Genomic DNA, 22,558 nt, shown 5'->3' on the forward strand with positions numbered 1-22,558 from the left:
TGTCGCCTCACAGCAAGAAGGTCCGGGTTCGAGCCCCGTGGCCGGTGAGGGCCTTTCTGTGTGGAGTTTGCATGTTCTCCCCGTGTCCGCGTGGGTTTCCTCCGGGTGCTCCGGTTTCCCCCACAGTCCAAAGACATGCAGGTTAGGTTAACTGGTGACTCTAAATTGACCGTAGTGAGTGTGAATGGTTGTCTGTGTCTATGTGTCAGCCCTGTGATGACCTGGCGACTTGTCCAGGGTGTACCCCGCCTTTCGCCCGTAGTCAGCTGGGATAGGCTCCAGCTCGCCTGCAACCCTGTAGAACAGGATAAAGCGGCTAGAGATAATGAGATGAGATGAGATGAGCTTGGGGGGGAAAAAAAGAAGTTTTGATAGCGGTGTTTAACTTTTTTAGCTTTGCTGACCTTTAGCTTTCTCATCATGGCTGTTCAGTGCTAAGTTCAGGACGTCTTACGTTTTCTTTTTGTCTGTTTAATCGACCCAGTAGTGACTAAGCTATAAACACTGCAGTGATTCTGGTGTCTAGGACAAACAACTGTATGCAAATGACGTATCTCTGAGGCGGTACAGTGACAAACACAAATGATTTGTTTCTGGAAAGTTCTATAGCACGTAGCTTATCGTAGCATGTGTCATACATGTCAACCTTTGGTCAATCAAACCTGTATAACCAACCTCCAAAATCCGTATTTCCCTTATAAAATCCGTATAAGATGCAAATTAAAATAATTTACCTAAAATTTGAATGATAATTAACAATGATATATCCAAGTTACTTTTTATTCAATATTAATAACAATAAACCTTCAGAATGAATACAAAGCTCCAATGTTTGACAAAAACACAAAGTGTCACTCTAATGTTCTGAATTGTACTCCATGACAGCTTTTTTAGCACTCTGCACCAATACTCACTAGGCTGCACGTCACAGCAAGTGTCTGTGTTGATCTTGCCGGAGTGCCCATTCAGAATCTTTTCAGTCGCTAGTGAAAGTCGCTCAGGTGGAAATACGCGTTTCAAACAAAATGTTACTTCCCGGTTGGCGGGATTCTCGCAATGCGGTGTGCACATGATCAAAAGTGGAACGAAGTCTCGCTACAAGATAACGAGCGATTTCATAAGACTCTTTACTGGCTGTCTGTAGTGTACAGTACGTTTGTAAATGTTATGCGCTCTTTTATCATCGTGGGAATTGATTCTAGCGCTAAATAAATATTGAAGTTTTTTTAAAGAATCCGTATAACTTTATTTGTATGCCCATATACTATGTTTATTGAATCAAATCCGTATAAAATACGGACATTCCGTACAGGTTGACATGTATGCATTGTCAAATATCAAATTGTTGTGTGGAAGCCTCAGGTTTCTCCCACTAGCTATTACCATTTCTTATCATAACTCCGACAGGCCACGCCCACACCAGCCAACAGTAGTGGTTGCTGCACTACCATGAAGCAAACCTGTGGTGACATCATCGTTTGCCCCTAGCCAGCGTGAACACATGTTTATTTTGAAACAATGAGCTGATTGTCAAGCTTGTGGTTCAAATAATAAACTGTTTACTGTCTCCAGAAATGGATAAGTTCCAGATGACAAGACATAAGACATGCATCTTTGGTTTTTCAAAGACGACTCGAAGCAAATAGAAAACAGTGGAAAGCTTCTCTCGACTGTTATGCTTGTGCAGGAACCTCACTTCGTCTGGAGAGGAAATCTGGCCACTTGGATGTTCCTGTCGGTTCAAAGTAAAGACCGGGACCTGCAAAATCTCAGGGGTTGGTGTTGATGTGAGGAAAATGTGTATAAACTTAATCATGTTTAGATATTTTGAAAGTGATTTTCCACTTCAGGAACTTGGTCAAGGAAACACAGAACTTTTCAGGGACTCGAGAACTGGAAACCAGGTACTTTTTCAGTAGCTCAAAAACTGTAGGCATATTTTCACTGGAAGAACATTTTCAAGAACCGAAGATTTTTTTTTTTTGGCAGGCGCAATAATAAATGCTTTTGGATTGGAGAAAGCTACTTTTTCATAGTTCACTTTCTTTGCATGTCCACACTACAGGAACTGAACGATTATAGTTCTTAGGATGTTGTTTTCAGGGACTTTTTTAGTTCCTACATCAGGGTAGGTACAAGACTGTCTCAGTACAAGAGGAACTATGAAGAACGCAAGTTCATGCTGATCAGTCCAGATGATGGGTCCAACATATGAGCCATTAAGCAGCACCAGCAACCGACAGTTTTAAAATTTTGTATAAAACGTTAGTCAACAGCTCTGAACATTAGCATTAAGAAAATGAAGTCCGGGCTTTATTTAGTGTATATGTGATGGAGGAAAAAAAAAATTATATATATATATATATATATATATATATATATATATATATATATATATATATATATATATATATGTTATTTGCCAGCTGGGAGGTCCGTATCCTGAAATACCGTGACCGAGGTCTTGAAATTACTGAGCGAGACCCTCTGGGCCGAGGTCAGTGTTCAAGGCCGAGGTCACGGTATTTCACCATACGGATCGACCTTAAGCTGGTAAATATATATATATATATATATATATATATATATATATATATATATATATATATATATATATATTTTACCAAGTTCTAACAGAAAACGAGAGCGCCTGAAAGGGAAAACCGAGCCGAGCCGCCATTTTGAATCCTCATTCATGGCTGTAATGCAAATGGCTTCCTCCTCGGTATACAAGTGCACTTCCATGGCAGGAAAAAAACTACATTTTGCCGCCTATGTAGTGCCCTATTTATACAAAATTGAGTCATTCAGGATTCAGCCATGGTTTTGCTCGGTGTTAGCAAGTTACAGGATTTTAGCTTTCTCCTGAAATGTTTTCTTTTATTTCTTCTTCCTCAGGGTAGTAAAACTCGCTTTCGCTGTGAACACTGTCATTATCGCTATCCATGCTGTAAAATTAATGCTATTATACTGAGAAATGCTGGCAAAAATTTATAAGATTTTTGATAATCTTATAAATAAATCTTATTAAAAAAGATAAATGTTGACAAAAAATTTGACTATGTTTGTTGTTGTGAACAAGCGAGTCGCCAGAGGTCCGTAACGGGGGTCCGTATAGTAGGATACGGACCCGCTCGCCAGCCAATCAGAGCGCAGGATTTGATGGAAACCGCACCACAAAAAAAAAAAAAATAGAGGATATTACATGAAGATATGAAGTTTATCTTCAAGTGGTGAATATATTCCTGAGTGAGTGAAAATATTTTCAACACAAGGGGTGACACGGTGGTGTAGTGGTTAGCGCTGTCGCCTCACAGCAAGAAGGTCCTGGGTTCGAGCCCCGGGGCCGGCGAGGGCCTTTCTGTGTGGAGTTTGCATGTTCTCGCCGTGTCCGCGTGGGTTTCCTCCGGGTGCTCCGGTTTCCCCCACAGTCCAAAGACATGCAGGTTAGGTTAACTGGTGACTCTAAATTGAGCGTAGGTGTGAATGCGAGTGTGAATGGTTGTCTGTGTCTATGTGTCAGCCCTGTGATGACCTGGCGACTTGTCCAGGGTGTACCCCGCCTTTCGCCCGTAGTCAGCTGGGATAGGCTCCAGCTTGGCTGCGATCCTGCACAGGATAAGAGGCTACAGATAACGGATGGATGGATTTTCAACGCAAGAAGATAAACTTCATATCTTTGCTCCACTGTGTAATGTTCTTTATATTATATGGACACATCCACAAAAAAAATACGCAAGATAATCAAAAGAATTTTAATTCTGAACTGGTTCACCATTTTGACATATCATCACACATGTCTAGTCAGCGGGAACACACTGGGAGTTATGTCATCGGCGTGAAATATCAGGAATTATTATCCATACAGGACACTTTTTCAATGGAATAAAACGTGTTCTATTCCCTTCTAGCAGGTTTCATTCATTTGGTTCAATAGCATGCAATATTGTTAGCATATCGCTTATCCTACGTGTATTACGTCACTCTACCCAATGGAGAATGAGCGTTGAATATGGTTTACGATATTGCATGGTTGTCAAGACAACATGACGTCACACATCGGAGACGTAAAACTTCTGTGCTAGCGACTGAGCGACTGGGTCAATTTGTAAACAAACATGGCCGCCAAGTTTGCTTCGTTAAATACAGAAGATTTTGAGAGAATTTTGAAAGAGAAAGACGCACTGAACACCCGAAAGGAATGTGTATGTATTAATAATAATATTGGCTGGCGTTCAGTGGTATATCAGATACATTCCATTCAGCTACTCGTCTTCGACTCGTTCAGTATCATGCTAGCTGAATGGAATATATCTGATAGACCACTCAACGCCAGCCAATATTATTTAAATATGTCACTCAGATCCGCGATGTATTTCATATGAAAAATGTGAGTTTTTCAACACAAGAAGATAAACTTCATATCTTCAAAAGCCAGCGTGTGATTTTCATTTTATTATATCGACACATTCACAAACAAAAAGTCCTCAAATTTATCAAAGCAAAACAATTCATCGATTTCCTCACGACTGACAGAGATTTATGTCCCGGTTTTGGTTCTCCATGTCCCGGATGGAGCTCAGATGAAAAATACGAGAGGTGTATATCCCAGTAAAACACTCATGTCTGTATAATATAGTGCTATTTTGATGCATCTAAGTGAAATATAAAAATCTTAATTCAACTAAATGTTCTTGTCCATGGGGATTCCTTTTAGCCATCACGTAAGAAAACCCTTTGCTTATAAAATAATAATCCACGCTAATATATTAGGTAAAGATATTTGAAGCAATCGCTAACTATTTTCCCCCAACATGAATTTTCCCTTTAGAATGTAAAATAAAGAATTTCCTGTCAGCATGTAATGACTTCCTGGTCTTCCCTGTTCTACGGCGCAGTGGAACGATCAGTTTCTATAGAAACATGCAACAAAACAAGACGAGTTTAAATCCTGATGTTGCTAGTTTGCAGTTTTCACAGCAAAACAATACATTGGTGGACAAGACACACATTCATATGAAAACAACAAACTAGTGATGTCGCTATAGCAACTGTCGGTTGCTTACGTCACGTCAGCATTACTATTAGCAGTCAAATGCAAACAGAAAAACAGCCCTTGAAGGTACAGTACTATGTAGTTCTCTGGGGAGTTCCCCAGGGGATAGTTCCCTAGGAGATAGTTCCTCTCAATGAATCCCTAGGTTTGGTCTGAAAGCACCCATTTGGATTTTTTGTTGTTTTTTTTCCAGGAACCCAAGGACTTCAAGTGCATGTACATGTAAGCAGATACCGTTCCAGGAATACAGGAACATTCTCAGGGATTCTGGAACTTTAGGTATACTCCTGCTGGAGGACTGAAGGAGCAGGACCTACTGGGCCAAATATCAGGGATTTGTCGAATACATGGTGGTGGTGGGGGTCAATATACACAAAAATGTTTCTAAACATAGAGAACATTTTGATAATGTCTTTCCTCTGCAGATACTTTCAGAGGAACCCAAGAACTTTTTCAGGAACTTGAGAACTTTAGGTCCATTTACAGTCACCAAGAACCAGAGGTGGACAGTAACGAAGTACATTTACTTGAGTACTGTACTTAAGTACACTTTTTGAGTATCAGTACTTTACTTGAATTTTTTTTTTTGGAAACTTATGACTTTAACTTCACTACATTTGAAAGACAAATATCGTATTTTTCACTCCACGACATTTCTATCAAGTTCCTCGTTACTCGTTACTATGAAGCGGCTTTGAAAGTGGATGTTTTTTCTTTTCTAAAACATAATTGTTTTTTTTTTTTCCGCAAGCAACACTGAGACAGCCGATCAGTAACCACTAGGGTCACGTCACGTCCATAGACTATATAAAATCAAGTTCAGTGATTTCTCCGCAGCATTATTTAACACGATCAGTTGATGGCAGAATGGAAGGAGGCGGTTTTTCTGGAGAATGCACGCGCTCATGGCCATACCTAGAACCCATGTTTCAGTTCTCTGAAAGGATTAAAGATTCGTTTCGTTTTAAATTTTTGCTTTGTTTGCCAAAAATTAACCACATCACAGCCTACAAAAACTTGCCATCCAACCTGCAGAAGCATATTAAGGTATATAAATGTTTTATTCCAAGAGAAAGCTTGTAATAAAGTTGTCTCTGCTTTTAGAGCTAGTGATAATGTTGCAAACATAGCTATGCAGTCTGGTTAGTCAAATGACTTTCTATGGATTTGCCCACCAAGTTGCCATTGCCTTGTCCACGGCTAACGTTAACACATAGCTAGTTAACTTGGACGCTGTTAGTTAGCATGTAAAAATGGAGTTACGCTAACATGAATAACATTAACTTATCTGAAGTGCTTTCAGAAATATGTTTTAGCATAATCTTGCCAAATAAACAGAATGTAGAAATCGTTCTTTTCTAGTAGCGTTAGCTACCCAATATGATTTGGAGTTTGAAAAGCGTTTGCTAGCATGTCAGGTGGAGTTTCACTGTCTAGCTAGCTTAACGTTAAACCACCATGATGGCACAGCACACGTTCATTTTGTGAATTCACATTTCTGTCTTCGGTAACGGCATTAGGGTTTGTAAGCGTTGTGGCAATAATACAACGATGCGCTGACAGAAAATGTACTTTTAATACTTAAGTATTTTTAAAAGCAAGTATACTTCAGTACTTTAACTTAAGTAAAAATTTGACTGGAGAACTTTCATTTGTATCGGAGTAACATTGGACCAGTGGGATCTGTACTTTGACTTAAGTAATGAAGTTGGGTTCTTTGTCCACCTCTGCCAAGAACCCAACAACTTTTTAAGAAACTCAAGAAACGTGGGCTTATATCTGCTATTGTTTGGCTAAACACTTAAGTAACACAACCTCTGTTGTTCTACACAACAATCAAGGCTCTTGCAGTGTCGTGGAGACGCAGAACAGGAACTCATCAGGGAACTGTGGAGTTTGAGCTCAGGACAGTAACACAGAAAATAGAAAGATGTCTAAACACATATTTCTTTCTCAACTAAAGGATTATGTTATTCTGACAAACGCAGCCAAACAGCTGTGAGGAAACACACACACACACACAGATTTGCACGCACATGAATGCTTTAGGGAAGTGTGTATGCTGTTTTTTATTGGCCATGGTTTGGTACACAGGGTTGAATAGCAGAGACCAGACTCTCTTTCGATCCACCACGCACCATTTCCTGAGTAAAACACACACACACACACAAACTATCTTCATTCCCATATGTATATATATGTGTGTGTGTGTGTGTGTGTGTTGTTAGTAGTAGTAGTAGTAGTAGTAGTGGTGGACCCCCAGGGTGGTGCTAAAGTGTAAACCTATGCAAGAGATGACAAAACCTCAGCAGCTCTGTTTCACTTGGCACACAGTGAGCACTTCACAAATACTCATGCTAATATGACAGCCTGTGTGTGTGTGTTACCATGTTCACTACTGTTGTCTCCATTGAGAGAACTGGAACGTCCGCCGCAGGGTGCCGGACCTTCGGTGGAGTGAACGGAGACGGAATCATCTTCCCTCCAACACATCTTGAGAGAGAGAGAGAAAACCCTGAGTATTAGATATATTGGTGATATATGATTTGGTCCAGTGCAGTATGAAACTGCATACCAGACTCATGCTGTAAGAGATAATATAGAACACATGCTCAGTTTTCACGCGCGCACACACACACAGACACACACACTGAGGACTAGAACGCAGCTAGAACATATGGAGGTAGGGGGTGTTAGGGTTCGAGACACACAAAGCTGGAAACCACCACAAACGATCATCTACAATAAAGATGATGATGCACCAGATACACCAACACATCACTGTCCCTTTCCTACCAGCCTGGTTATTTCTAGTCTGGGGTGTCTTTACTTTTGATAACGGAGACATGTTCTTTGTAATGCCCATCATATCTATCTATCTATCTATCTATCTATCTATCTATCTATCTATCTATCTATCTATCTATCTATCGAGCGTATTTCTTTATTTCCACTGCCACATGTTGCAATAATAAATTCTTCCTCATATACTATAAGTAACAAACAGAACGAGTGGGCGGAGCTAGAAAGAGTGCTGATCAAATGTTTTTTCATTTGTTTCTTGCTGAACAAAAGTTATTTCTATTTCACAGAGCCCGTTAGGCTGTACGAGCTGCACAGATGAGCTCGCTTGTGAAGACCAAAGACATGTCAGAGATTGTCAGAGGTGTTGAACAATTCACATAGCATGCTAAGTTTGCAGCTTATCAAGCTAGCTAGCATTTTTGTTTTGTTTGTTTGGGGGTTTTTTTTGGGGGGGGAGGATTGAACGTGGGTATTTCGCAGTGAGACTGCATTCCTGTTCATGCTTTCAAAAAAATAAGATACAAGAAACTGTTATGAGACACGTGACTAGACTGACCTGCCATTCAATCAACTCTCGGTTACACCAATTAACAAAAAGATTTAATACACATTTTTACGTCTGAGATCTGTAAGGATTTGACATTTTTCTGCATGGAAGCATCACCCAAGCTGTGCAATGGAGGAATCAGTGATGCAAACAAAACACATCACAGATTTTTGCCTAAAATCGCTCTAGAGCAGCGTTTCTACTGGAAATTACATCAGCTTCATTGTTGCTTCAGTGCTGTGATGCCCATTGGTGTTCATTCATACAGCTTTCGAAAGGTGATCATTTCATTAATTAATTTCAGATTTTTTTTTCATTCCAACCATTTTTTTTTTAAATCCAAAATGGCTTTATACACTACATAGGATACAACAAAACAGCAGTGTAAGATATACATAGAGCAGTATATATAAAATGTATTCTATCCATATTCACTGGATATGAGCAATCATGTGCTCTGATTGGCTACTCTACTACTAGGATATCAGCTCATATACCGCGAGTAGAGAAAAACAAAATGGCAGAGCGTGTTGCTGAACCAACCGAGGATGAAATAAAAACTCGACTTGAAAACAAAACCCCAAAAACTAAAAAAAAGCAACAAAACAGAATAAAAGTATCTTTATTTTTTAGTTTTCAAGAATTATTATTATCGCATTTTTCATAAATTGCTCCTGTCATTTCGCCAATTTGTTTACATTCTTCATCTTTAAGCATTAAAATTTGTTGAACTTTTTAAGACTGGTTCAAAACTGCAAAGAACTTTGAAAATTACAGAACTGAAATGTCCAAAGAAGAACTAAATAAATGTCTAAAGCTGTTCTATACCTCGGCACGACAGCAAGACGGCACTTTCGACAAAAATACAACACTAAAAAGTCAACTCATGCAGCCATCGATAGGTTAAGAAGTCCACCTAAGAGGAAATGATTTTGTTAGACGTTTTGCGTAAAGTTTTTATTGATCGACTTTGCAAAAAATAAAAATGCTCAGTTGCTCAAAATCCAGTGAATGTGGAGAGAATAAAACAGTTATTCCACTCAACCTGGCCGTACACGGATAATAGCATCTATCAGCTCACGTATTACTCGTTTTCGTGGAATAGCTGTTAAACACCCAAGGTTTGACTATTTAACATCATGAGACTGAGCTTACATGCAACATTGTCTATTTTTGCCGAGATTAAAGTATTGGCACCCTCTGCTTTTTCCTGGTTACGGTCATAGTGGATTGGGAATCTATCCCGGGAATACTAGGTCTGAGACAGGATCATCATACACCCTGGATGGAAAGCCAGTCCATGACACAGCACCATACACACATTCACACCTAAGGGCAAGAAAGAGATGCGACCTGCAGGTATGTTTTTGGAAGGTGGAAAGAAACCGGAGAGGAAACCACATGGATAAGAAGAAGATCATGTGAAACTCCAAATAGACGGTAACACGAGCTCAGGAACGAATCAGGAAGAAGCCTGGAGGTGTGATACGGTAACGCTGTAATTCTATCTTTTTTTTTTAATTCACTCTCAAAGAAATGTGGAAAATTTCAAGTACTTGATTACATATTTAGAAGTACATAATATAACAATCAGCATCGCATAACCGCCAGAGAAACCCCTCCTACAGGCAGGGTCATGTGACGAGAAAGCGACAAACGTGTGCATTTTTACATGTATAGGCACCGTTACGAAAATATAAGTACACGCACAAAGAAAAAAAGTTAAAGAGACAGAGAGAGACCGAAAAGCCCATCCATCCAGCCGAGCAAATCTGAAAGCTCATTGAACACACGAGCATTTCCCTCATATGCAAAGCAAAACACAGAAATGTAAACATGTGGCTTCATTCAGAAACAACCCGATCCCATGAGCCTTTGAAGCCAGACCCACATCGGCTCTGTTATACACACAAGCTGAAAAGCAGGATGCTTTTTAAACTCGGCCCCAATAGAGAACATGATTGTTGGGTAATAATGTTCGACTTGCACATAAACACTGGTTCCTCCCCTGCGTCATCGACGTGCCTTTTCCAGCCGAACCTTCATAAAACATCAAACTCCACGCTGACCTCGGAACAGCTGTGGTGGATAAACCTTCTGTAAACTGTATACGACCTGAAGCAAAACTTCCCCTCGCACAACAATGAGCACAAGCCGAGCACAACGCCATTCAAGCCCGCTTTCAGAAATAAACTCAGCTCAAATGTCCATGTAACCTTTATTAGTGCTTTCACAGGGGTTAGGACACAAACATTTCTGGAGGGTTTACACTCAGAATCTTCTGCAGCGGTGACGGAGATTTATCTCTCTTTACATGGTAGTGAAGAAGTAAAGTGTATACGGTTAGGGAGAGAACTTAGGATGCAGGATAGAGGTGTTACTGGTGTTAAAATGGAACTGAATGAACAACCGTCATTTAAAATGAATAGTAAAGTTGAAAACATGCGTGTGTGTGTGTGTGTGTGTGTGTGTGTGTGTGTGTGTGTGTGTGTGTGAGAACACCGGACAAATAGGATTTTCCAGTTTACTCTCTATAATAAACCAAATTCATGTATTAAAGGTTATATAGCATAAGTATTATATATAAATCAGTACTGTGCAAAAGTCTTGGCACCCTAATTTTCTCCCGTACAAACTTTGTTACAGATTTCTATTTTATGACTTCGACATTATCGGGTCACAACATCACAAAAACATTTTAGGAGTTCCAAACATTGGGGGGGGGGGTTTGTTTTCCCAAGCACAAAATGAAATGCTACAGAAAAAAAGGAACGTTCGTATGTATCTGAGCAGCATAACAAAAGAACAGAGCACTTTTCAGATTAAAAAAAGAAAACATAATGAGAGCGACTGGAAAATTTTTGCTGCAAAATTAAATGAAGAAGCGAGTGTGACGGTCAAAGTGTCCAGAAGAACTGTAGCTGGTTCCGTAAGATGCTCAGTAAAACCTACAGCTCATTTCAAACTGCACTCATTGGACCGGAGACTTTTTTTTTTTAAAGCAAAGGGTCGTCTCACACCAAATATTGACTTTGTTTTATTTATTATGGCTTACTGCTTATAGTATTTTTTTATATTGAAACATTTCATTTCATTATTTTTAAGCCAACAGCGCTTCTTTACATGTGCCTAAGATTTTTGCACAGGACTACACACACACACACACACACACACACACATTATAATACTTGATATTTGATGAAAATATGTTTGGGTCTTAGCTGCTCACAAAAATATCATTATTAGTTCCTACTTTTCATTTCAAATTCTTTATTACAGGTACTCTAGGGCTGCGAATAAAAAGAGTGATCTTTAAATCTGTGACACATCCTCGTCAAAATACTGTAAATATTAAAGATAAATAATTAAATATATTAACATATATAACATATTAAATGCATCACAATCCAGTTCACAGCATGTCGACTCTTCGAAAAGGGTTCTTCAGCGGTCCTTCATGGAGAACGCTTAACAGTGACATGTCAAACTCCACCACAGATGATTTCTCTGTTAGAAGGCTTACAAGTCGAGCCTTTTTCTTTTTGGAGGATAAGAGCCATTAATTATCCAATGAACCCTTCAAGAACCCTTGAAGAAAAACAATAGAGTCTAGATATCCTTTTCTTTCCCCCATATTATGCAATGTAAAAGTTTCTAGTTTGTAACGTTGCTGATAATGATTTTAGAGTTTTAGTAAATATCTGAAAAGGCTATCTTGTGTACGATGAAAAATCCTACATATTGCACGACTTCTGCAAGATATAAGATATTTATGAATAGATTTAAAAGGAAAAAAAGGGGGGGCTTGAACTTAACTTGGCATGCTCAGAACGCTAACACACAGCGAAACACGAGTAACCGGTTCTGGCTGTGTATCAGACTTTAAGACGAAAGAAATGGAGTAAAGAAAAAAAGGAAATTTAAAAAAGAAAAACAAGAAGAATTAAATGCAGAGTTAAAAATGAAATTAAATGATTTAGTAGTAGTATGCTGACCCTTTTACTCACTGTAATACAAGCTTTCTTTCTTTCTTTTCAGTATAAAAGATAACTATCATCTTCAAACACCCTGTACGTAGTCGTACAATAAAATAACAAAATGCATTGGTAATTAACTACAAAATGTACTTTTTTAACTTACTTGGAGTAAGCCGAACGTATAACTGAGCATACTATTCCTATAATAAGAATATATTCATGGTATATTGCTTGTCGGACTCTTACAATACATTTTTAATAGACTTATAATACAAACAAAGTAAACTTTATTCTCTCTAATCAAGCATGTAGATTAGTACAAACACAGCAATATAGTTGTACTTAAGTACAACTAGCTTTTGTTTTGTTTTTTTGCACACTGGCACTTTACAACATCTTTTGATGCTACTTTATGTGCTTGTTTTTAAGTTATTTATTTATTCATTAATGTTCCTGGAGGACTCGCAGAATAAGAAATTCATTGTACTGTGTGACACAGTCTCTAGTACATATAATAAAGTTGAATTTAAAAAAATAAATGAAATCAAGTGTACGAAGTAGACTAAGTTGTTCCACTTTAGCACATAAAAGTACAATAAATACACTTCAGATTGTGCTTTTCGACAATTCAATTACAGCTTAATTGTACTTAGTAGAAAATGAGTCGCTCCAAAAGGGGCAAAATTCAAGTTGATTAATCATTAACGCGCTACTGATGACGAGTCTGACAGCAAGTACACTGAAATTTAATATACTTCGCATATTTATTTTTTCACCATTGGGTATTTGCTTGCGTACGATATTTGCACGCCTATTTAAGATTTGTATCCATATCCATAAGATATCTTTAAGCTCCTGTGCAATATATCCACTTACTTGTGCAATACACTTGTGTTAACTGTATATCTGCAAACCTGTTCATTTATGCAAATGTGTTAATTTTTATCTTTAAATTTATAGCTTATTTCTTTATATATCACTTTTTTGTATACTTAGTACTTTTTGCACTACTCATCTTTTTTTCTTTCTATATTTTGCTGCTGTAACAATGTAAATTTCCACTTGTGTGATAATAAAAGGCTATCTTATCTTAGATTATCTTAAACTGCTGATATAGCCTATAATATAGACTAGTCAGGGCTTTATTTATTTATTTGGACATTTTAAGTAATTCTTTAAGCTCAATCATTTGATGCAGTCAAATATTTAATGTAGTGATGAATAAACACGTGCAGTAATCTCTTACAGTTCAAACTCAAACCCTGACAGCTTTCCTGACACACTATATTCCCTGCTGTCCCCAACCGGAAGGGGATTGTTTCCAGACATAAACCCCACAGTGTTTCTTTCTACCTGATGTCCAGAATAACAGATCACACACATGCCGCTTCTCGATAACAACCCGTTAAATTGGCTGACAGTTTAAGGCTCATTGGCCAAACCGAATTAATCAATTAACTCCACTTCACTGCTCTTCAACAATGCTCCGGATTAAAACAAACCCGAGATTACATGCAGGCCAATCAGAGTGAAGTGCTGAGACCGACCTGATCTGAGGTGCCGCCGGAGTTTCGACTGAATTCCTCACTGTCGGATTTGGAGGATCCTTCTCTGTCATCCACCACCAGGTCCATGGGCATCTTTCCTTTCAGACAGCTGATGTACCGGTGACAGAAATTATCGCAGAGCTCGTGGACCTGCAGTGAGACAACAAACAACAACAAATTCAGTTAATGTGATCGTAGCTATACATTACAGGAAAAGACTGCACGTGCATGAGAATAAACCAATCATGTGGGGAAGAAAGCATGAGAATAATTAATTGATGCATGAATGAATGACTGAATCGTGAAAATAAAAACATAAGCACTGCATGTGAAAGAAAGAAAGCAGCAAGAAGAAAAAGACACAGGATAAATTTCACGTATGCTTCTGGAGCCTGTTCTGTAACAACAAATTCAAGTCACGTGATCATACCCATCAATTAGAGGAAAATATTGCACGTGCATGAGAATAAGCCAATCACGCGGTGAAGAAAGCATGAAAATAATTAATTAATGAATTGCAAAAATAAATCAGATGTGAAAATAAAAATACAAGCACTACAAAGAAAGAAAGAAAGAAAGAAAGAAAGAAGACAGGATAGATTTCATGTGTGCTTCTGGAGACTATTCTGTAACTGTAACAACAACAACAACAGCAACAAATTCAAGTCATGTGATCATACCTATCAATTAGAGGAAAATATTGCATGTGCATGAGAATAAACTAATCATGTGGTGAAGAAAGCATGAAAATAATGAATTGCAAAAATAAATCACACATGAAAATAAAAACAAGCACTACAAAGAAAGAAAGAAAAAGAAAGAAGACAGGATCGATTTCACATGTGCTTCTAGAGACTATTCTGTAACTGTAACAACAACAACAACAACAACAAATAATAATAATTCAAGTCACGTGATCATACTGCATAAGAATAAGCCAATCACGTGGTGAAGACAGCATGAAAATAATTAATTAATGAATGAATTGCAAAAATAAATCACACGTGGAAATAAAAACACAAGCACTACAAAGAAAGAAAGAAAGAAAGAAAGAGGACAGGATAGATTTCACATGTGCTTCTGGAGACTATTCTATAACAACAACAACAACAACAACAAATTCAAGTCACGTGATCATACCTATCAATTAGAGGAAAAATATTGCACGTGCATGAGAATAAACCAGTCACGTGGTGAAGAAAGCATGAAATTAATTAATTAATGAATTGTAAAAATAAATCACACGTGAAAATGAAAACACAAGCACTACAAAGAAAGAAAGAAAGAAAGAAAGAAAGATCGATTTCACATGTGCTTCTACTATTCTGTAACTGTAACAACAACAACAACAACAAATAATTCAAGTCACGTGATCATACCTATCAATTAGAGGAAAAATATTGCACGTGCATGAGAATAAGCCAATCACGCGGTGAAGAAAGCATGAAATTAATTAATTAATGAATTGTAAAAATAAATCACACGTGAAAATGAAAACACAAGCACTACAAAGAAAGAAAGAAAGAAAGAAAGAAAGAAAAAGACACAGGATAGATTTCACGTGTGCTTCTGGAGACTATTCTGTAACTTTAACAACAACAAATTCAAGTCACGTGATCATACCTATCAATTAGAGGAAAATATTGCACGTGCATGAGAATAAACCAGTCACGTGGTGAAGACAGCATGAAATTAATTAATTAATTAATTAATTAATTGTAAAAATAAATCGCACGTGAAAATAAAAACACAAGCACTATATAGAAAGAAAGAAAGAAAGAAACGCAACAAAAAAGACACAGGATAAATGCCACGTGTGAATCTGGAGACTTGAACAACCACAAGAAGAAGAAGCAGAGCAGGAGCAGCAGCAGGAGCAGCAGCAGGAGCTCACCTTCTCTAATTCTAAAAGATGGAAGCGCAGCACTTGTATGGCTTGCACCATCTGCGAAATGAATTTTTTTGTTCAATTAATTATTAAACTATTAGAACATGATTATTTATTTTTACAGTGGATTTGTGATGCAATTCGCACATAAAGAGCGAATCCTGATCCTACCAGGTTATCCAGGTCTGGACTGGGAGTAAAGAGCGGCTTCTCTGCTCTGATCTGAAACGGAAACACAATAACAGCGTCAATGAATTCAACTCCGCGCATGCGCAGTCGCGGCTCCGTGTCGAGTCGGAAAGTCATTGCGTTTATTCGGCACGACTCATTAGAAGGCACTGAAGCCATGAGGGTGTTTGTTCGAGGTGGGGAAGCACGGGACCTGTTTTGAAAACACGGTAATGTCCTCATCGAAGGAGGCGGATGAGCAGACATCAGCCGCCAGGCCGCTCTCTCTGGGAGTGCACGTGGCTAATTCACATTTCTCAAAAACCAGTGCAAGCAGAGGGAACAGGGGGTGCCTGCGGGGAACAAACAAACAAACAAATGCACGAGTTACATGTCTTTTAACGGGCTGAGAAATCAAAACCTTTTCTGAATGCACAATCACCTTCATTAACGCTTTAATTACTATCCACAATAGTCCCTTTATATATTTATATTTCTATATACAATCCTGGAATTAAACTGAAGCTCACATTAAAGACTAAAGAACAGGTGATGCACTGAATGCAGCAGAATCTCATTCTAACAGGTACATTAGGTCCATGTAATAATAATAATAATAATAATAATAATAATAATGTGTGTCAATATAATTACTGCCAAAAGTAAATAAAAGATAAGTTTGTGTTGGTGTTGTGGAGGATATTTTATTAATGCATGAATGATGCACACAACTGAATGGAGTAAATTCAGTGCATCACAAACACACACACAAATATATGTATGCACATGATTAATAAAATAGTAAAAATATATTTTTGTTTGCTTTTGATTTTGTGTGTGCGTGTGTGTGTTTATATACTACTGGGGACTAAATGTCCCCACAAGGACATTTGGTAAAAATCTGACAATTTCAACCTTGTGGGGACATTTGGACATATAAACAGGAAACTTTAAAAAGGAAACTTTTTGGCTCTTTTATTTAAATTTTTGTTAAAAAAAAAAAAACCACACCCCACAATACAACAGTAATTTCCTTATGGGGACGATCCAAATGTCCCCACAAGGACATTTGGTAAAATCTGACAATTTCAACCTTGTGGGGACATTTGGATGGTCCCCATAAGGAAATTGCTGTTGTGTTTTTTTTAAACAAAATTTTAAATAAATAAAAGAGCCAAAAAAGTTTCCTTTTCATTCCTGAGGTTAAAGTTTTGGTGCAGCACAGCATTCATTAACCGCAATAATAATTATGTCAGTGGACGGTCCTCACAGGGATAGTGAGACAAACGTGTGTGTGTGTGTGTGTGTGTGTGTGTGTGTGTGTGTGTGTGTGTGTGTGTTAAGCAGGTTTGCTACACTATTTAGGCCTAGCTACACACCTAACTCCATTTTGTGTCTTTTCTTGTTAGCATGTATCGGCTAATCGAGGCTTTAAAAAAAAAAAAACAAGTTTATATTAAACACCTAGTGGTATATCTGACAACAAATTGTTCATAAGACACTCTTCACTTCACTTCTCGACCAATTCAAAACTTTAAAGAATGTAAAGTAATGTTTAAGAATAACAGACCCACAGCTTGTACAACCGATCTCACAGGTTACCCTTGGTTACGATCAACGGCGTTCCAGCGTGGTGTAGCTTGCTGTTGGCATTGTTAGTTACTAACTTGCTAGGCGATTTGGGACACAGCCTGAAAAATATACAACCTGAAAAATACTTTATCTTGATGTATGCAAGCATTTTTAAAAATCTAAACTGATATTAAATACTAAACAGACTATATTTAATATTTAATCAAATCTCTGTAAATGATTAAGCACGAGCAAATAATTGTTAAGTCTCTGATCATTTCATAACAAGCCCAATAATAATAATAATAATAATAATAATAATAATAATAATAATAATAAAGTCCATACACAAAAGGAAACTCTGACCCTGTCCTAAATCACAAGCTCACAAAACTGAGTGACCTCCGGGTTACCGTGACTATGGGTTGCCATGGTTACCTAAGATGGCGTACTGTTGTATTAGGTTAATAATGTGGGTAATAATAACTCGAGTAGGCAGGTTAGGGGACTTCAGTGTGTGGTTTGGAACACAGCCAGTGTCTTAAGTGTTTTGCAGTATAGCAGCATTTACACCTCGACATTATTATAGACCATGAACAGTTTAGTGTGTGTGTGTGTGTGTGTGTGTGTGTGTGTGTGTGTGTGTGTGTGTGTGTGTTAATACCGGGACTATTATCATTAGGTTTTAATGTGTAAAAGTCTTCCTTGTTTTGTTTTTTTATCCGTTTTTAGTTACTGAGCAAATAAAAAAATAATGTTTATATTAAGAGTGTATCCATGTACACATGGTGCAATTTGTTTGTTTGTTTGTTTGTTTGTTTGTTTGTTTGTTTGTTTGTTTATCCAGACACAGAGATCAGCTGCTATAGTCGATATAAATTATAATAATCACCCGGCTCCTTTTTTTTTTTTTATGTAAGTGATTCAAGGGCCTGATGAAACTAGATGAAAAGTGACCCATGGCACAAGACACATAACTATGATGTCACAAATAAGCAATAATGGCTAATTAATTTGACAAAAACATTATTTAATTCAATTAAAAAATATATCTATGCATTAGTAGCTGTCTTAAATGCATTCATATTTGGAGCAGCCGGAAATACAGATGCTGGTAGAGATTATTATTATTATTATTATTATTATTATTATTATTATTATTATTATTATAAGAATTATAAGAATCATCCGTCTTTTTTTTTTAATGTAAGTGATTCAAGGGCCTGATGAAACTAGACGAAAAGTGACCCATGGCACAAGACACATGACTATGATGTCACAAATAAGCAATAATGACTAATTAATTTCACAACATTATTTAATTCAATAAAAATAATTGTTTGTTTGTATAAGATGAAGGTGTATTTCAGCATTAATATATAATTTATTCTTATTCTTATTATTATTATTATTATTATTAGGTTTACCGTGTTACATTTTAAAATTGTTCTTTATTTTGTTTCATGATTTATTTTTATTTTCCCAAGCCATACTCCTTCTCTCATTGATTTGTCTGTTTATTCTATATTAACATCCCAAGCACAGAAATGATAACTAGAGCCTCTGAGATCAGCCTTTATATTCAAACAACACAATAAATGTAGTTATAATTAGCTATACGTGATCCCGTGTGTGTGTGTGTGTGTGTGTGTGTGTGTGTGTGTGTGTGTGTGTGTGTGTGTGTGTGTGTGTGTGTGTGTTTCACGTGTGATGATGTAAATAACGTTATTTATAAGGTGAAGGTGTATTTCAGCTTGCTGTCCATGTTGTAATGCAGAGCTGAATGGAGATTGCAGGATCAGGTGAAAATAAATTCTGTGCACTGAGTGAGGTGTGAAAAAGAAATGAAGATTTCGATAAATAAAAGGGAATGGAAAATAAATTCGAGAAGGAGTGAGCATGTTGTGGAGTGTCCATGGGACGTTTCTGGAAGCTTGATGTCGCCTATATTGTGCATCATCACATGATTTAACGTTTAATTATAAATTAGTCCAACTGAAGCCTGTGATCCAGCTCAGGAGAAATTCTCTCAGCATTTCTAGATCTTCCCCCGCCTGCAGGTTAATCATCATTATTTCTCCACATAATAAAATAAATGATCTCTTTGTAGCTGCTGATACTTTACCGAGCAGGACCCTGAGACCCTCCAGCAGCTCCCAGCGCTCTGGAAAAGGTGCCGGGGTTTTATGATTAACGCCATAAAAGGAGGACACGTACCCATAAATGGCGTCTTTGTCGCGCTTTAGCGCGTCGTTAACAGCCGAACCCACGCCGGGAGCCGCCGCCAGAGGATAGTGGTGCGCGTGCAGAGCGGCGGCGGCGGCGGCGGCAGCAGCGGCGGCTCCGGGACCGGGACCACCGTGAACCGCGTGCACGGCGCGCGCCGCCGAGTGACTTTCACCGTATACCGCCGGGGCCGGGATCCCGAGCCCGTCCCCTCCGTAATGCACCAGATCCTCGTACTGAACACACACACACACACACACACACACACACACACACACACACACACACACACACACACACACTGAATTAATCTAAAACATTACACGTACAGAATGGAGTCCAATACAAATGATGTGAAATGTGGTTTCAACAATAAACACACGCACAATACAATCACAGTAAAACCACAAATATTACAGCATCACTGAGGATAATAATAAAAAACTAAAAAAAAAACCTATATATCCATATACACTAATCTTTAGATAAATCCTTATCTATCTATCTATAGTTTCAAACACACATGAAAGTATTTAGGCTATAATAATAATAATAATAATAATAATAATAATAATAATAATTCTTTTTTTTGTAAAAATGACCTATTTTTCAGCATTCACAAAACAGCTGTTTCAAACTTTCAAACCTTCAAACTTTCAACCCTTCTGACCTTCAGACCAACCCTCCTAAAATAATGAGACTGAATTTTTTTTCTCCAATAATACTGTAATACTGTAATGCATTAAATCATAGTGAATAAATATAACGCTTTACAAATATTACACAACATCGAGGCAAGTTGTTATTAGTGTGTGTGTGTGTGTGTGTGTGTGTGTGTGTGTTTAAAGATTAACCTAAAATTAACCACAAATCTGATCCAACATCTGCAATTTTCCTCCAATCTGATAAGACTAATGACAAATGGGCAAACTTTAGGCTACTGGAACAGGAGTAAGATTTTCCCAGTTTGTTTCGGGGGGGGGAATAATTAATAAATAAACTTTGCATTGTTAATTTGTTTAAAATGTAAAAATGTAATAAAAATAAAAATTTAAAAAGTGTGTAAAAAAATAATAAATAAATAATCTTTAGGTTAAATTAAGTGTTAAAATGTTGGCAAAAATGTTAGCTGTAAGTGTGTGTGTGTGTGTGTGTGTGTGTGTGTGTGTAGCCTTCATTAGCCGTGTTTAAATCTTTCACCATCTACACTAACAGTGTAAAAACTCCTGGGAAAATGAATTAATCAGAGTGATTATTAATCAATCACTGAGAAATCAATCCGAATCTTGGCTCCGGTTCTAGAAAGTGTGTTCAAATTCGAATCCACTTTGCAAAGAAACGTCCTCAAGCCTACATTCAAATTTGTACCTCCGCAAATGGGCCACGTCTCAAGGATTTTCGGAGCACACACACACACACACTAGTGTGTTTGGTTTTTTTTTTTAGTCATAGATTTTTATCTTTTGTGAAATCACCTAGGCTATAAAAGAGTGTAGATTCGGGTGAGAAGAAATTTCCTGTAATGAAATTAAACACAAGGAGCATCAGATGAAACTGGAGTAAGCAAGTTGTTCATTTGTTTACTGGGATAAAGAGTGACACTGAATAGCCTTAGAAATCATTTCTTTTTCCAAGAAAGAAGTTGCATTTTTTTTAAAAATTATTGTTTGGTCTTAGAAAGTCCTGAAGAATCATTGTTCTCTTATTAAATTAAATCCTATGCACATGATGGAGCTGACTACAAGTTTCATATCCTGTATTTAACCAATAATGTCACCCAAATAAATAAATAAATAAATAAATAAATGACCCGTTAAAGAATCATTTGTTGACCATCTTTATTCTTAAGAGTGCTAACCATGACAGTCCTTCCTTCCTTATTTATTTATTCATTTATTTATTTATTCTGAATCTGTGTACACTTGATTGACTTCTACTGAACCCAAGAAGAAGAAGAAGAAGAAGAAAAAAAAATCACTTTTCCCCCCCTGGTATATTTGGTTTACGCACCCGCTGTGCCATGAGGAGGAGGTGGAAGAGGATGAGGAAGAGGAGGAGGAGGAGAAGGAGAAGAAGGAGGAGGAGGAGGAGGAGGAGGAGGCGGCGCAGCACCGAGTCCCAGCTCACACCGAGGCCGGCTTTGGGCGCGCCGAGGGCGGCTGTGCGGAACCACGGAGCCGCTCGGACCCACACCGCATCAGGGAGTCCACCGAGGTCAGGCGCTGCTCACACACACCGCGACATGATCAATCCATCAACAAACTCCCGCTCGCTTTGAAGTGCCCAAAGTGCCAGGTTCCACTTTGTTTTCCTTTTCTTTCCCAATCCCACAAGAAGCAACAAGAAACCAAAGAGTCGACGCTGAAGATGGAGATGATCCAAAATGGTCCTGCGTTGTTTATTCCAGCCTTGTTTACAAGTCGGATAAAATCCCCATGCTGTCCACGGAAAGTCGCCTAGTCTTAATTCACAGTGTCGTGTCTGACAGAGAGAGAGAGAGAGAGAGAGAGAGAGAGAGAGAGAGAAGGAGGTATTGAGGGAGTGTTTGTCCTTAAAGGAGCCGCTATTGCACACATCAGCAACCAGCTCTTTACTAAACTGTCATTTATTTGTATTTACTTTACATTACAGTAAGAGACACTGCCATTATAATCATATTATTAATCAGGATATACTACTATAACCCACTGGATATACAGTACTGTGCAAAAGTCTTAGACACCCTCAGAGGTGGACAGAGTACCCAACTTCACGTACAGATCCCGCTGGTCA

General features: G+C 37.9%; 1 protein-coding gene across 4 annotated transcripts in view; it reads right to left on the reverse strand.

The window, feature by feature from the left end:
* meis1a (Meis homeobox 1 a) overlaps nt 1-22,251 on the reverse strand; it is an 80,689-nt gene extending 58,438 nt beyond the window's left edge. For 3 of the 4 annotated variants that reach the window (XM_060899064.1, XM_060899065.1, XM_060899063.1), the window contains exons 1-7: nt 21,797-22,251; nt 19,778-20,022; nt 16,203-16,341; nt 15,992-16,042; nt 15,827-15,877; nt 13,933-14,082; nt 7,444-7,549 (exon numbers count right to left, since the gene is read on the reverse strand). In XM_060899064.1, coding sequence (XP_060755047.1) covers nt 7,444-7,549; nt 13,933-14,082; nt 15,827-15,877; nt 15,992-16,042; nt 16,203-16,341; nt 19,778-20,022; nt 21,797-21,808 — 754 coding nt within the window. In that variant the 5' untranslated portion in view covers nt 21,809-22,251. The remainder of the gene's footprint in view (nt 1-7,443; nt 7,550-13,932; nt 14,083-15,826; nt 15,878-15,991; nt 16,043-16,202; nt 16,342-19,777; nt 20,023-21,796) is intronic. The other variant, XM_060899066.1, reaches the window with a different exon arrangement.
* Nucleotides 22,252-22,558: the final 307 nt, after the last annotated feature.

The sequence above is a fragment of the Neoarius graeffei genome, chromosome 18, assembly GCF_027579695.1.
Source record: "Neoarius graeffei isolate fNeoGra1 chromosome 18, fNeoGra1.pri, whole genome shotgun sequence".
NCBI lineage: Eukaryota > Metazoa > Chordata > Actinopteri > Siluriformes > Ariidae > Neoarius > Neoarius graeffei.